The following is a 14060-nucleotide window of genomic DNA, read 5'->3' on the forward strand; positions in this document are numbered from 1 at the left end:
CCGAAAGCTGTCTCAACAAAGAGGGCATTTACTGAGGCAATCGTTTAGTTCTTACCGCAAAATGACCTCATTGAACAATGCTTCCTAAATGTGCCTGTAGATACACTTCTTCAGGCTGACGTACAGAACTCCCGCGTGTAGTCAACTTCGATGCTCTGTCAGCTCTAGTTGCCACAAGAAATTTCTTCTCTTGTCCGCGATGGGAATGCGCGTATTTTCCTTCCTACGGCAGCTGCGTCTGTCAAGCATTAAACTTGTACTGCAAGATACTGTTGTGGTATGTGGTCCTGTCTGCACGGTTCAGACATCAAGATTATGCCATACCACGCAGGATTGTCCCTTTCATGATATGGAGAAATTATGATCATCTAGTAGAATAATCTGGCGACGAAAACACACGGGAAATGACCATTCCCTGCGCAGGATTTTTGCAATTCACGCAGCAGTGCCTCGTGGATGACGATGGAAATTGACGGTAGGGCCTGTCGTAATAGAAGTAGGAAATTCTTGCAGTCACAAACCATATTATTTTCTGGAGCGAAAACGGTGACCGCTCTAACGTGATGCCAGGTGGTAACATGGGCAACGCGAACTGCATGGTGGCTGTTCTAGACGAAGTATTTTATTTTAATGAAGGAACGTCGCTTGCCTGTTCGGGCCAGCTATCATTTACGTTTGGCAAGTATTTAAAAAAAATTCTGGGGTTTTACGTGCAAAAACCACTTTCTGATTATGAGGCGCGCCGTAGTGGAGGACTCCGGAAATTTTGACCACCTGGGGTTCTTTAACGTGCACTTAAATCTAAGTACACGGGTGTTTTCGCGTTTCGCCCCCATCGAAATGCGGCCGCCGCGGCCGGGATTCGATCCCGCGACCTCGTGCTCAGCAGCCTAACACCATAGCCACTGAGCAACCACGGCGGATTGGCAAGTATTTTCATTCCAGAGTGCAAGACGGGTCTGAGGTGCCTGAGACGAATGACTGCAAGCGGCCTTGGGGTCCTGACGCTTATGTTCCTCGAGCTCGGGTGGGTGCAAAAGATTTTAGGGATGACGCATTTTGCCTAAAAAGCGTCCTCGTGAAGGCTGGCTCTATGTACAATCCAAAACACACTGAAGCGAGCAGGAGCGAGCTTGTGCTAATAGAGAGCACTGACGTCACTTATACGTGCCTTGCATGCCTAAAATCAATTGTCACTAGAGTAGCTACACGCAAAGGGATAAAGCCAATGTTGACTTCACATATGTTGTCTTCACATTTATTCGCGTAATTTGGCCTAAAATATAGGGGAAAAGACTTTCTGATCCACCCTCCTATAAACGTTGCGTTGGCTTTGGCTCATTCTATGTATACACTACTTGCGCCACGACTACGGATACCTCCTGGCGGAAGCCTTAGCACTTCTGAAACAAAGAAACTGTAATAAACACATGCATGTGTCTGGTTTTCACCTGCCTGAAGGATTTATTTAAATTTGCGTTGATGATTTGGTGTCTGTTCAGCACGGGTCACTGGGGCGCCTCTTTTAGAGTTAGAATGTTAGCTCTTTAGCGTCGACATAGCGGCACACTCTATCGTCTCTTTTTCCAGATGGGCTTTACGATTTCATACGAGTTGCCAAAATACCCAGTGTTTTGTTGGTTCTCTTTCACTCTTGGCAGATTGCGCATGCGCGATCATTCAACAACGTTCTGTCTCAGAAAGACGCGAGTATTCCGGAGCGTCAGCATCAGGCATGGCTGAACAAAGAAATGGCGTACACACGCCTCCCGCGTTTACCTCCGTGGACGAAGTAAACCCGGGCACAAACCAGAAAGGTGGCGAGGGTGCTTCAGGCACTTGCGTCCATTATCCTTCGTGAGTATTCCAGTTTGTTAAATTTTCATTGGATATTGTTAGCCGCACAAACAACCTGGGATGCAGGCTTTAACAGCTATACATTTGTTTCCACATCAAAATGGGCGTTTTCGTGGGCAACTTACACAGAGCGTGGCTGCGGCTGTTTATGGTCATGGTAAAGGGAACTGCCCCTATAGGAGGCAAATGTTGTTATCAAGGTATATATATACATATATTTAGATTGTATTTTATCATCCCATCGCATAGTTGTAGCAGTAACTTGTTGGCTGGCATGTAGCGCTGCTTAGCGTGGCATCACGGATAATGTTGCAGAAGCAGTGGCCTTTCACCAGTGATTGTGAAACGCAAGATGGCTTCGGTACTTGGATTTACGCGCGCATTACCGAAACCCAGGTGGTGAAATTCCGTTATCCTTCCAAGAGGCCGTCATAGAGGGATCGGGGTTTTGAAGCGTGAAACCGTAGTATATAAATAAATAAAATAATACGCCTCACTTCCTTTGCGGTGGAGTGAGCACACTCCAGGAGCCTCACAAAACATCGCACAAACAGTACAATTTGCTAAAAACGTGAGACATGTGTGACCAACTGAGCCCACGTCTTCTGAAATTCCTTGGTGTTACTCGTTTTTCAGGAAATATAAAAGGTGCGCTTGATGAAAAACGCCATATATGTTTGAAATGAAGGCTCTGTTCATTTTTACGGCATGTTCGGGAAAATCGGAAAGTGCTACCTGGACGCCGCGACGGCCGCGTTGACAGAGCATGCGAACGTAATCATGAAATGACGAGAACAGAGGCCGACCGCAAATCTGAATATGCATGGTCGCAGTCTAGCAGCGCTGTTACGGACGTGGCTGGGCGACCGACCAGGCCAACTGGCACGGCCCTTGTACGAGAGCTAATATAACGCAGCCAAACCTAACATAACCTTCCGTTACCTAATGCATAATTTTAAGCTCTCGTGCAACGTTCCCGCACGCCGCTCATGGCACGGCAGTTCTGCCGCAATGTGTATGACTCGACCTTTCCAGTTGACTCGCATGACGTCGTAGAGCTATAGGCGCGTAGGCTAAAATAGCCGCCTCGGAGGGGATGGCAGTACATAGGAGAAGAAATAACTTTATTGCGTCCTGAGGAACCCCTCCCCACCCACTCTTGGTTTAGTGGCCGGCAGGGGTCGCGGGCCGCACCCACGTTGGGACGGGATGCCCGTGAGCCTCCGCCCTTTCGTGAGCGCTCTGGACGGCCCGGAGCTGGGTCTGGTGTTCGTCGCTTTGCAGGCCGTCCACCCAGTCTTCCTTTTTAGTGAACATGGTGCCGCTTAACGCGGGGCATTGCCAGAGCATGTGCACTAGCGAGCAGTACGATTCGCCACAATCCAGACATTGCGGCTTTACTTCTGGTGCATAACGGCTCAGTCTGCCTCTCGAGGAGAACGGCTCTGTCTGAAGCATTCTGAATATCGATGACTGTGGGCTAGTGAGTTTAGCGTGGGGGAGTGGGAAGGTCCTCCTCGACAGCTGATAGTGTGTTGTTATTTCGTTGAAGGTGAGCAGCGGGTGTCGGTGCTCCCCTCCCTCCCCGCCACTTCGCTCGCCACGACCGCCGCGGTGCGGGAGCCCTTGCGCGCGTCCATGCGCCAGCTCGTTGGCGTTGGGAACTTCGTGGTGCACGTCGGCCCCCATGTGGGCTGGAAACCATTTGACGATGTGCTGACCCGCGGCTCGCTCGCTGCCGAGGACGGCCGCCGCTTCCCGGGATATCGAGCCCGAGGCGAATGCTCTTGCTGCCGATCGCAAATCTGTCTAGACGTAAGGACGTTCGGGGTCTCTCATTGCCATGGCTATTGCCACCTGTTCGGCCACTTCAGACGTTACCCTCTTGACTGATGCTGCGTTAATTATCGTGCCATCCCAGCGTATCGAGACGGCCGCGTACCGGTCGCTGCGCCCGTACTGGGCCGCGTCTACAAATGCCGCCAGTCCCGGGCAGTTGGCGGTTGATTTCATCTGTGCTCGGGCCCTCGCCTTTCGGCGCCCCACGTTGAATTGTGGGTGGACGTTTCTCGGAAGCGGTTCTACCTTGAAAGTGCCCCTGACCGCCGCGCTGAGCACAATCTTGCTTGCGTTGCACTCTGTCTCGGCATTTATCGCTGCTTCTTCTAGGATGCGCCTGCCGGCCTTGGTGGTCGGCAGCCGCACGACCTGTGCCTTGGTGTGCGCTTCGATGATTTCTGATAGTGAATTGTGGACCCCTAACCGATCGAGCCGCTCCGTGCTTGTAGTGATCGGAAGACCTAGCACCATTTTGATGCTCTTGCGCATCAGTGTCGCTATCTTGGCCGCGTCTCTCTAGGTCCATTTTAGCGCCGAGGCTACATAATTTACGCGACTCATGAGGAAGGCGTGGTAAAGTCTAATGAGATTGCTCTCGCTGAGCCCTCCCCTGCGCTTCGTCACCCTGAGGATCAGCCGGAACATGTTCTCCGTTTCGGACGTGAGTTTCATGACAGTTTGTGTGTTACCGCCTTTAGCCTCAATTAGCAGCCCCAGGAATCTTATAGTGTCCACTCTGGGAATCTGCTGGCCGGCACTCGTGTGTAATTTGATCGGTGTTTGATCTATCGGCGTCAAATTCCTCATGCCTTGTTTCGAGGGCCTGTACAGCAAGTTCCGATTTGCTGAGTGACAGAAGGAGTCCCGTTTCCTTCAGGCACTCTTCCGTTGTGTCCAGCACCTCTTGAAGAGCCCGCTCTACTTCTGTGTCGGACCCTCCCGGGCACCACACCGTAATGTCGTCTACGTACAGGGCATGATTGACGTTGGTCACTGTCGTCAGCCGGTCCGAGAGCACTTTCATTGCCAGATTGAATTATAATGGGGAGAGCAGTACATAATTTTCTCGTAATCTTGCAGCTTAGCACCTTCTTAACTTGGTTCTAGCATCATTCGTTGTTTTCTAATATTTTGTGCTACATGTCATGATTTATAAAATTACGCAACTTAAGAGCGTGCCGTTCACCGTATGCCAGCCAGAAAGTGATTAAAATGATACATTGCAGGCACAACCTTCATTAACGAGCAGCAGTTCTCTTGTTCCAAATTCTGTTTGCCCCAAAACATTCTTCAGATATATTCTGCCGTAACTAGGAGTGCAGGGTCAAAGGCCAATACGTATGTCTCATTCCAGGTATGTTGACGAGTACATCAATGACATTTGACTTATATAATGACATATATAATGACAATGACATATATAATTTAGCTTGTGTTTGATTACGGCACCACACAGTTGTAGCAGTAGACCATTCGCTGGCATGTTGCGCTGCTTAGCTCAACATCACGGGTAATATTCCAGACGCAGTGGCATTTCTCCAGTGATTGTGAAACGCAAGAAGGGTCCATAACTTGGATTTATGTGCACCTTACCGAAACCCAGGAGGTAAAATTTAATTCCGTGATCCGTCCAAGAGTTCGTCATAGCGAGGTCAGGGTTTTGAAACGTGAAACACAAGGATATAAATAAATAAAACCGTATGTCACACTTCAATTGGCGGTTGAGTGAGCACATGCCAGGAGCCTCACAAAATATCGCACAAATAGTACCATTTGCTAAACACGCAAGAGATGTGTGACCACGTGAGAACACTTCTGAACTTTTTGCTGTTACTTGTTTTTCAGGAAATATAAAAGGCACGCTTGAAGAAAAACGCCATACGTCTTTGAAGTGAATGCTGTGTCCATTTTTACGGCACGTTCGGGTAAATCGGAAAGCACTACCGAGGCGCAGCGACGGCCCCGTTTCTTTGGCGCGACTGCGAACGGCCGCGTTGGCAGAGCGTGCGAACGTAATCGTGAAATGGCGAGAACAATTGGCGACTGCAAATTTTGAGATGCGTGGTCGCACGCTGGCACAGCTGTTGCGGACGTGGCTGGGCGACTGATTCAGCAGACTGGCACGGCCCTTGTACGAGAGCTAATATAATGCAGCAAAACCTAACATAACCTTGCGTTACCGAAAGCATAGTTTTGAGCTCTCGTCCACCATCTCCGCGCGCTACTCATGGTGCGGCCATCCCGTCACAGTGTGTATGACTAGCGCTTTCCAGTTGACTCGCACGATGTTGTAGAGCTATACGCACGTCGTCTAAAATAAGCGCTTTGGAGCGTATGACCCTACATAATTATATCGTAATCTTGCAACTTAGCATCTTCCTAACTTGGTTCTAGCATCATTGTTTGTTTTCTTATATTTCATGCTTCATGTCATGATTTAAGAAATTACGCAATTTAAGAGTGCACCGTTCACCTATGCCAGCCAGCAAGTTATACTTTTGATAAAATGACACATTACAGGTATTACCCTAATTAAAACAAAGCAGTTCCCTTGTTCCAAATTCTGTTTGGCAAAAACCCACTTCAGGTATATTCTGCCGTAACTCGGAGCACCGAGCCACAGCCAATATGTACGTCTCATTCCAGGTATATTGAAGAGTACATCGATGCCGCGTTGAAGGCGCGGAACCGCCAGACCGATGCCACTGACGTCAATGGTACGCACGGCATGGCCTTTAACCATCGATACCACTCGCGGACATGCTTAACAAAGCCAGAGGACGGCGGTGCATTTATTGGTCATACTGACACCATACTAGCGTCACCATGTCGGTTGCTGCTTGTGCAGTCATCGTGGTATTCATGCAGATGAATTGAGCGCTAACAGAGACAACATTACGCATGTTCTACGTCGCTCAAGTTTCGAATGAATGCACTTTCAACGTGATGAATTATTTCGTAAAGGCAATCGACGCTTTTCGATTTGTCTTGCATTTCGAGTTGGAATGTGGTCAGGGTAACGAGTATTGCAATGCGAAGCCAAGCCAACCGCCTGTTTTATTCTTCACGTTAAGCGCTTGCTAGAAGATCCTGTCGTTGAAGTGCCTTTTGCCGGGTGCCATTGCAAGCTTCATTTATACACTGGAAATTTGCAAGGCGCCGTCAAGGCAGCCTTTCGGCAATACAATTTTCAAGTGCATTCGTTATGGGAGAGAATACGTGACATTCGACAGTTGTGGAAGGCGTAGCAATATCTGCTGCTCTGCGCGAATTACACTTTGCCTCCGCAGAATGTGGTTGTCCTGACGGACGCAAAGGCCACGTTACAACAACTATACCGTGGTCTGCCATCCCTCATGTTCCCACGCAAATACCTAGCCATCGTGAAAGAACTCAACAACAGAGGTTTTACAGTAAAGTTTCAGCGGATTCCCTGCCACAATGGTACCTGTAGCAATGAAAAAGCTGAGGAAGTTGCATACGCAGCGCTCTATAATCCTCCAAAAGTCAAGGCTCCAAAGAGTAGTCAGTTGAAAAAATCTGACATTCGAAATCACTTTGGGTCACTTTAGGTTCCACCGCATGTGCCCTGCGTGACCAACTGATTTCACCCAGAGGAAGCCTCACTTATATATCGAATAAGGACAGGATCTGCCCGTACACCAGCCTGGTTATTTCAAACGGGTGAACCATTTCTCCAAACTGTACGGCATGCAACGAGACAGGAGGCATTGAGCATTTCTTGTTGTCCTGCCCGAAATTTCAAGATGACAGGGGCGCTCTCCTGAAGAATCTGCAAAAAGAGGACCTTCCGCATGCATGCCTGCAACACCCTACATTTCACGAGGGATCAGTTGTAGCCCGCAAAGAAACTTCACGCCTCTTTACCGAATTCTTAAGAGACTTCAGCGGTATTGTAAGAGGCGCCCGGGCGGAGCAATTGCCGGCCTTGATCGCCAGGCTAAACCCGCCTGTTGCTACAATTCACCACCGCCACTACCATAGGTGACATCGAGCTGTCTTGCTACTGTCCCATCAACAGGCGAGTGTCACTGTCTGCAGACACCCTCCCCCTCTGCCTCGAATGGCGTTCTCAAGCACCGTTCCTTCCTTGCCTTCTTCCCCACAGGAGCAAAGGGCCTACGTCATGTTAACGTGACGAACCGTGTCTCAATTCCTTATTCTGATACAATTTTGTGGTAGGGCAATCTGTTTGTGCGCATTCTGTCATTGGGTGATCAACCAAATCGGCGTGCAGTGGTCCGTGCCTTCGCGAGGACTTCGCATTACACAGATGCATTTGTTCGTGGGACTTTGACCGGCTCTCTTAAAGCGTGGCTCCTTCCAGAAGAAGGGCACGTGGCTTGTTGTTGAAAATTGCAGCTATGCCCTGCCACGCAGCCGCTTATACGTTCGACACGCGGTAGCCACCACTTAAGAGGAGCGTTTGTCTTCACGACAACCAAACCTGGTGAGGGGGCCTTTAAGACAGCTCTCTATCTACCTTACGGAAAACCAGCCCCGCCTTATTAGTATTCTGTGAAACATGCGCTCAATAAATTTGCCGCAACGTGACGGAGTTGTTGCTGTTACATTGTTCAACGATACTGCCTTGTTCATTTCTAATTCGGGCCGTCTTTCCCATCTTATCAGATGCAGGCAACACCACCCTCACATATGCGCATTGGGCGGCCTACATTAAGCAGTGTGATGGGTATCGAAGGCGTGCAGAGGATCGCAGCCACTTTTTGTTTATATTTTGTTAAACATTTACTGATAACTGAAAATGCATTCTTAGGAACTTCAGCTACAGAGGACTTTGACCGGCTCTCTCAAAGCGCGGCTGCTTCCAGAAGAGGGGCACGTGGCCTGCTGTTGAAAATTACAACTATGTCCTGCCACGCAGCCGCTTATACGTTTGACACGTGGTAGCCACCACTTAAGAGGTGCGTTTGTGTCTTTACGACTGCCAAACCTGGTGAGGGGACCTTTAAGACAGCTCTCTGTCTACCTTACTGAAAACCAGCCCCGCCTTATTAGTATTCTGTAAAACATGTGTTTTTACACTTGTTCTGTCACCTTTTCCTCCATCCACGACCCGATCAAGCTGTCTGGTGCTTGAAATGAATACGCGATATGCAGAACCGGCAGGGTCCCTTTTGCACACAACCCGTTCACCTCATCATGCATCGTATAGCCAGGCTCTTAAAAATATTCCACCATCGGTTGCAGCATGCATCTATCACATCACGAAAAGGTTTTCCTGGGTAGTTAAACTTGAATGCAGTTTTTACACTTGTTCAGTCACCTTTTCCTCCGTCCACGACCCGATCAATCTGTCTACTGCTTGAAATGAATACGTGATATGCAGAACAGGCAGGTGCCCTTTTGCACACAACCCTTTCACCTATACAAAGTAGTGGCTATCGGGGTTCGATAGTAAACTGTCAGCATGCGGGTTTGTGACATCATACGGCAGCCATGCTTTCGCTGCATGACCCAAGCTTTCGAAACAATTTTCATTTGAATCAGAAGCTTCATCTCTGGGACATTTCGGAATTTCATACTCAACATTTAAAATGCAGAAATGCTTTGAGGAGCAGCTCTTAGACTGACATGAACGATGTTCGTTGCGTTTGAGAATGTCCTAGTGACTGTAGTCGCGGAATTATCTATTTAGGGCCTGAATGGTTTGCCAAAATTTCCAGAAATTGGCAAGCTTATAAACATAAGAAACAGAATGTCAGCAATTTAGTAACTGTAATCCTATAACAAATATCGCAGTCCTGTGAACCGCATTGTTTAGAATATCTATAGCAGCTAAGTTTGATTTATGAATTAACAATTTACAGAAATGACAAATGTTTCCGAGCGCTTTTCAAAAGGCCTATCTGTAACTTTCTCGTGACCATCAGACCACTGCGCGTTATTTTTGTCAATTTACGGGCATTAGTAAATGTACTTTCCGGAATTATGATATCGTATTTAGAACTCAATTACAGAGTTGCAAGCTTGATATCCATTTTTACGATTTGTCGCATTCAGTACTTTTTATAAAGACATTCACTGGCTGAACGCTAGGTTAGTTCATGGCAGATACAAGATTTCATCATTTTCTTTCACATTCCATAGCCTGTATCAATGTAGCATGACCGAGAAAAACAATATCCTTGCTCCCAAGTACTTAGACAGAAGCCTCCGCGCTGAAGCTTCCTTTTGTGCGTTACTAACTAAGCAGCTTAACAATAACGAGAACACGTCCTTCTTGGTAAAGGCAAATTTGTTGTGTGCCAAAGCCTGCTCATTTAATTTAATATATGTTTCACTGCGACCTTACTGAAGCATGGAACACGCCTCTTGCTGGAAATTGGCAAGACAGGTTTGACTTTCGTAGTCCACTAAAATGTAATGACCTGTCGTTTCCCATAGAACACGGTCGTTTTCTATTCTTCAATAAAACCGAGTATTTATTTTTAGAATAATAAACAATCTATAATTTTCACCGTGCTTGTCTGTTACGTCAATGCGAATTTCTTGCTTGCACTGAGTACCGAAATGCAGAATTTCGGAAATAAAGAGCGTGCTGCATACGCCAACACAGCAGCCAGCCTTCCCTGCCTTTGAAGTCCAAATAAAAGGTTTTGCGTGCCAACGTTTATTTTTCATGATCTTTCAACGACATCTGCACAGCTACAAGTGAACACTTCTGCTGTTTTTTCGGGCCATGCAGATGCCAGCCTGAGCGGGAGCACCAATCACGCGCCTGTGGAGTCCTCCGCCAGTGCCGATCCCTCCAGGCCCAGTACCAGCCACGCTGGCATCGAGAAAGTATCGTCCACTACAGAAGACACCGCGAGGTGAGCCCACACTTCGCAATATTTCTCGACTTAATGGAACCCAGCCATTGCCCGAACTGCGATGCCGACCGGGCTGCTCCCTCCCGACTTTATCCCACATACAAAATAGAAAAATAGATCATAAGTGTAAAAGCAAAAGAAAGCGTCTACTTCAAGGACGCGTGAATACACTTCAAGCGTACCGTGCGGTACACTGATGCGGTGTGTAAACGGCTAGTGCGGCAGCAGACTAGGCCACGAAGGCTGTGGCTAATGTTGGGTAAACAGCCCCTTCGGCAGGTGCAGCCTGCGTTGCTCCGCCATCCAAGAAGAGCTCATCAACTTCTAGGCACGTGGCATTTATAAATACTGTCACTCAAGGCAAGGCTTTGCTAAACCACCGTATCCAAGGATGGCGCTGAACACGATTCCTAGTTGAGCCGCACCACCGGTTCACTTCGAGCCCTATAGCCCACAGTAACCCTGCGTCATATGGAACAAAAAAGACTCTGTAAGCTAAGTTAGCTGTCTTATATTAGACACGCAGAACACTTGTTTTCTGCAATATGTACACACCAATATTGCGGAGGAATGTAAGGAGACTCGTACACAATTTAGATGTCAAAGAACTTATTAGAAACTTAGTCCAAAGTGCTGCGACCTGCCATGGCTGGTTAGTGGCTATGGTGTTCGGTTGCTAAGCACGAGATCGTGGAATTAAGTTCCCACCACAGCGCCTGCATTATGATGCGGGCGAAGTGCCAAAACACACTTCTACTTAGATTTAGGTGCACGCTAAGGAGCCCCAGGTAGACCAAATTATTCCGGTGTCCCCCTTTGGGTTGAGCCGATGCCGGGTGTTCGGACTTTTTAGGCACCTCGGTGGAGGCAACACACCTCTTTGGCATCTGCTTCACATAGAGGACCACCCCCAGGCTGACGCACCCAGGCAACATCGGTGCTTGCCTTTTCCTGCCTCTCCTTGCCTCCAACCTTCGTCTTTCTTTGACTTTCCATCTTTCCTGTCTTCTCCTGGCTTCACTTACTTCCAATTTTTCCAGATAGCAAGGGCTGACCTTGTGTGAATAGCCAACCTAGGTTATTTCATATTTGGTTATAGTGGTTATATACTTGGAATGCGTCATGTAACCGCGCAAACGACAAGGGACGAAGAAGGAAACACACAGGACAGGTAATGTACAGCTGGCTTTTACAGATCGTGTTTCGTAGGTCCTGCAGCGTCCCCTTCTTGGACTCCACGGTGCGTGGCTGGCGTTACTTCCGAGACTACACTCTTCTATGGCTACGTCTTTCCCTTCGCTACCTGACTGCTCCCTGAAAATGGGGTGCACGAATGATGCGTTCGAGTTTTTGCCCACGAAAAAAAATTTCCCTCGTTTCCACGTAGTCCACTCTGAGCAACCAGACAAACCCATGCGAACAATCTCAGTATTCGTCGTGCCTAAGTCTCTCACCCAAGTTTTTGGTAAATGTTATAAAGCATCCAGGATGGCAAGCGGTGATCTCTTGGAGCTCCGCAACCAGAAAAGTATGAAAAGTCACACGGACTAGTATCATTTCGAGACGCCACAGTAACAGTATCTCCACATCGTACTATTAATACCACCCATGACGTAGTCTCCGATGATGATCTATTGGAGCTTGCTGAGGCTGTACTCCTGGAGGGCTTCAGGGAGCAGAACGTCATCAACGTTAAACGAATTAAGATGAGGCATCAAAAAAGGGATACACAGACCAAGCACCTGATACTTTTGGCACGAGTTTTCTTCCTGAGTCCATCGAGGCCGGGTATATCAAGCTTTGTGTTCAGCCATATGTTCCTAATCCCCTGCGAAGTTTCAAAGGCCAGCGTTTCGGTCACAATACAGAGCTGCCAAGGTCGCCAAACCTGAACGAAATGCAGTGCTCATGAGCACGCCTCTGACTCTTGTGAAAACTTTCTCCACTGTGTAAACTGTGATGGGGAGCACGCTGTATACTGGTGGTCATGCCCATCTTGGAAGAAAGAAAAGGATATTGTTACAAATAAAGTAAAATGAAACGTAAGTTTCAAGGAGACATGCAGGCGGGTATCCCTCCTACGAAAGAACACCTTTGCCATTGTGACGTGTCAGGCGGCAGCGACACAACGGCTTCCGGCGGCTGTCCGACCCAGAAGCAGTGAGTCAGCAGTTACGCCATCTGCCCCTTGCGGTGGTTGCAGCAAGCGCTGGCCCGCTACCCCAGCACTAGGGGCCATCCACCTCCGGGCAGGTGGCCTCAAAGGTCTCGTCCAACGTACCGAGACCTTCACGTCCAGGAAAGCGCTTGCAAGAGGTGATGGACACAGGCACCAGCAAGATGGTGCCACCAGCGCCTAAGGATTGGCGAGACTCTCACGATCTCTCCAAAAAAAAGAGAAAACTCACGTCAAGGCGCCTCCAAAAGGCCAGTGAACTAATCTCACTATCTTAAACGCACAGCACCCATGATTTATCATATAGGAAACACAAATACTACAGTGGAATGTACGAAGACTTCTACATAACCTCGACAACATTAGAGAACTACTACACAAGCATAATCCAAGGCTGCTGTGTGTTCAAGAAACACATCTGAAACCCACACAGACAAACTTTCTACGTCAATACATAATCTATCGTAAAGACCGCAACGAGGCTAATGCCTCCTGCGGTGTTCCAATAGTTGCGGACAAAGCGGTAGCTTGCCGACCCGTCGCCCTTAACACGCCCTTTGAGGCAGTGTCTGTACGGGCTATTCTGTTTAATAAGCTGGTCACTGTATGTACCATTTATATACCCCCGAGCCATCATCTCGAAAAGAGTCTTTTATAATCTCATTTACCTGCTTCCCGAGCCTTATACTCGTGGGAGATTTTAATGAATATTTTTTTTTTCATTTTCCGGAATCCCTCACTACAGCGTGCCACATAATCAAATCACGGCTTTGGCACGTAAGACGCCATAATCTATCAATCCTTAAAAGCCCTGTGTGTTCAGGAAACACAATATCTATGCACCCACTATCTTTTTGTTCTTTATCATGATGATGACAACAGTGAGACTATATTAGACTCAATGAATTTCGAGCTTCACTATATGTGTTCTCCCCCTGCGAATATTTTATTGATAGTTGCATTGAGGTAGGACCTCTCTGTTTTAAAGTGGTTTCTTATTCACTCGGAGTTCTCTTTTGACTAGCACTCCACTCTAGTTTTAGCTGTAGAATTTTTTAGCCTGATGTGACAAACGTATCCCTGCGATTCGTGACGAGACCAATCGAATACAATTTTTAGTTACAATATTGATAGCGTGCTTGTAAATCTTTTTCCAGTGAACACGTTTAATCCAATAACAAATGTGAAATGACAGCTCAGGGCCTGACGAAACTATTGCAGGATGTTCTGATGCATGCTGGTGCGTCGATTCTATCCTTTGATATTTTGTAGTCGAGCCTTATGTAATTAAATTTCACGCGCAACTCAAATACATTTGTGGATTCCGGAAG

The 14060-nt window shown here is 47.7% G+C and overlaps 1 protein-coding gene across 7 annotated transcripts in view; it reads left to right on the plus strand.

Annotated features, from left to right (window-relative positions):
- The window catches only part of LOC135905306 (uncharacterized), a 72305-nt gene that overhangs the window by 36909 nt on the left and 21336 nt on the right, over positions 1 to 14060 (plus strand). For 3 of the 7 annotated variants that reach the window (XR_010565377.2, XR_010565375.2, XM_065436326.2), the window contains one exon: positions 10427 to 10553. Coding sequence is in view for 3 of the 7 variants with exons in the window: in XM_065436326.2 (XP_065292398.1) it covers positions 10427 to 10553 (127 nt within the window). In the remaining 4 variants the exon portion in view is untranslated. Of the gene's footprint in view, positions 1 to 1486; positions 1858 to 2831; positions 2873 to 6342; positions 6414 to 8494; positions 8643 to 10426; positions 10554 to 14060 lie in introns of those variants that run through there. The other 4 variants (XR_010565374.2, XM_065436325.2, XM_070536110.1 and 1 more) reach the window with 4 other exon arrangements.

This window comes from Dermacentor albipictus, chromosome 3 (genome assembly GCF_038994185.2).
Source record: "Dermacentor albipictus isolate Rhodes 1998 colony chromosome 3, USDA_Dalb.pri_finalv2, whole genome shotgun sequence".
Classification (NCBI taxonomy): domain Eukaryota; kingdom Metazoa; phylum Arthropoda; class Arachnida; order Ixodida; family Ixodidae; genus Dermacentor; species Dermacentor albipictus.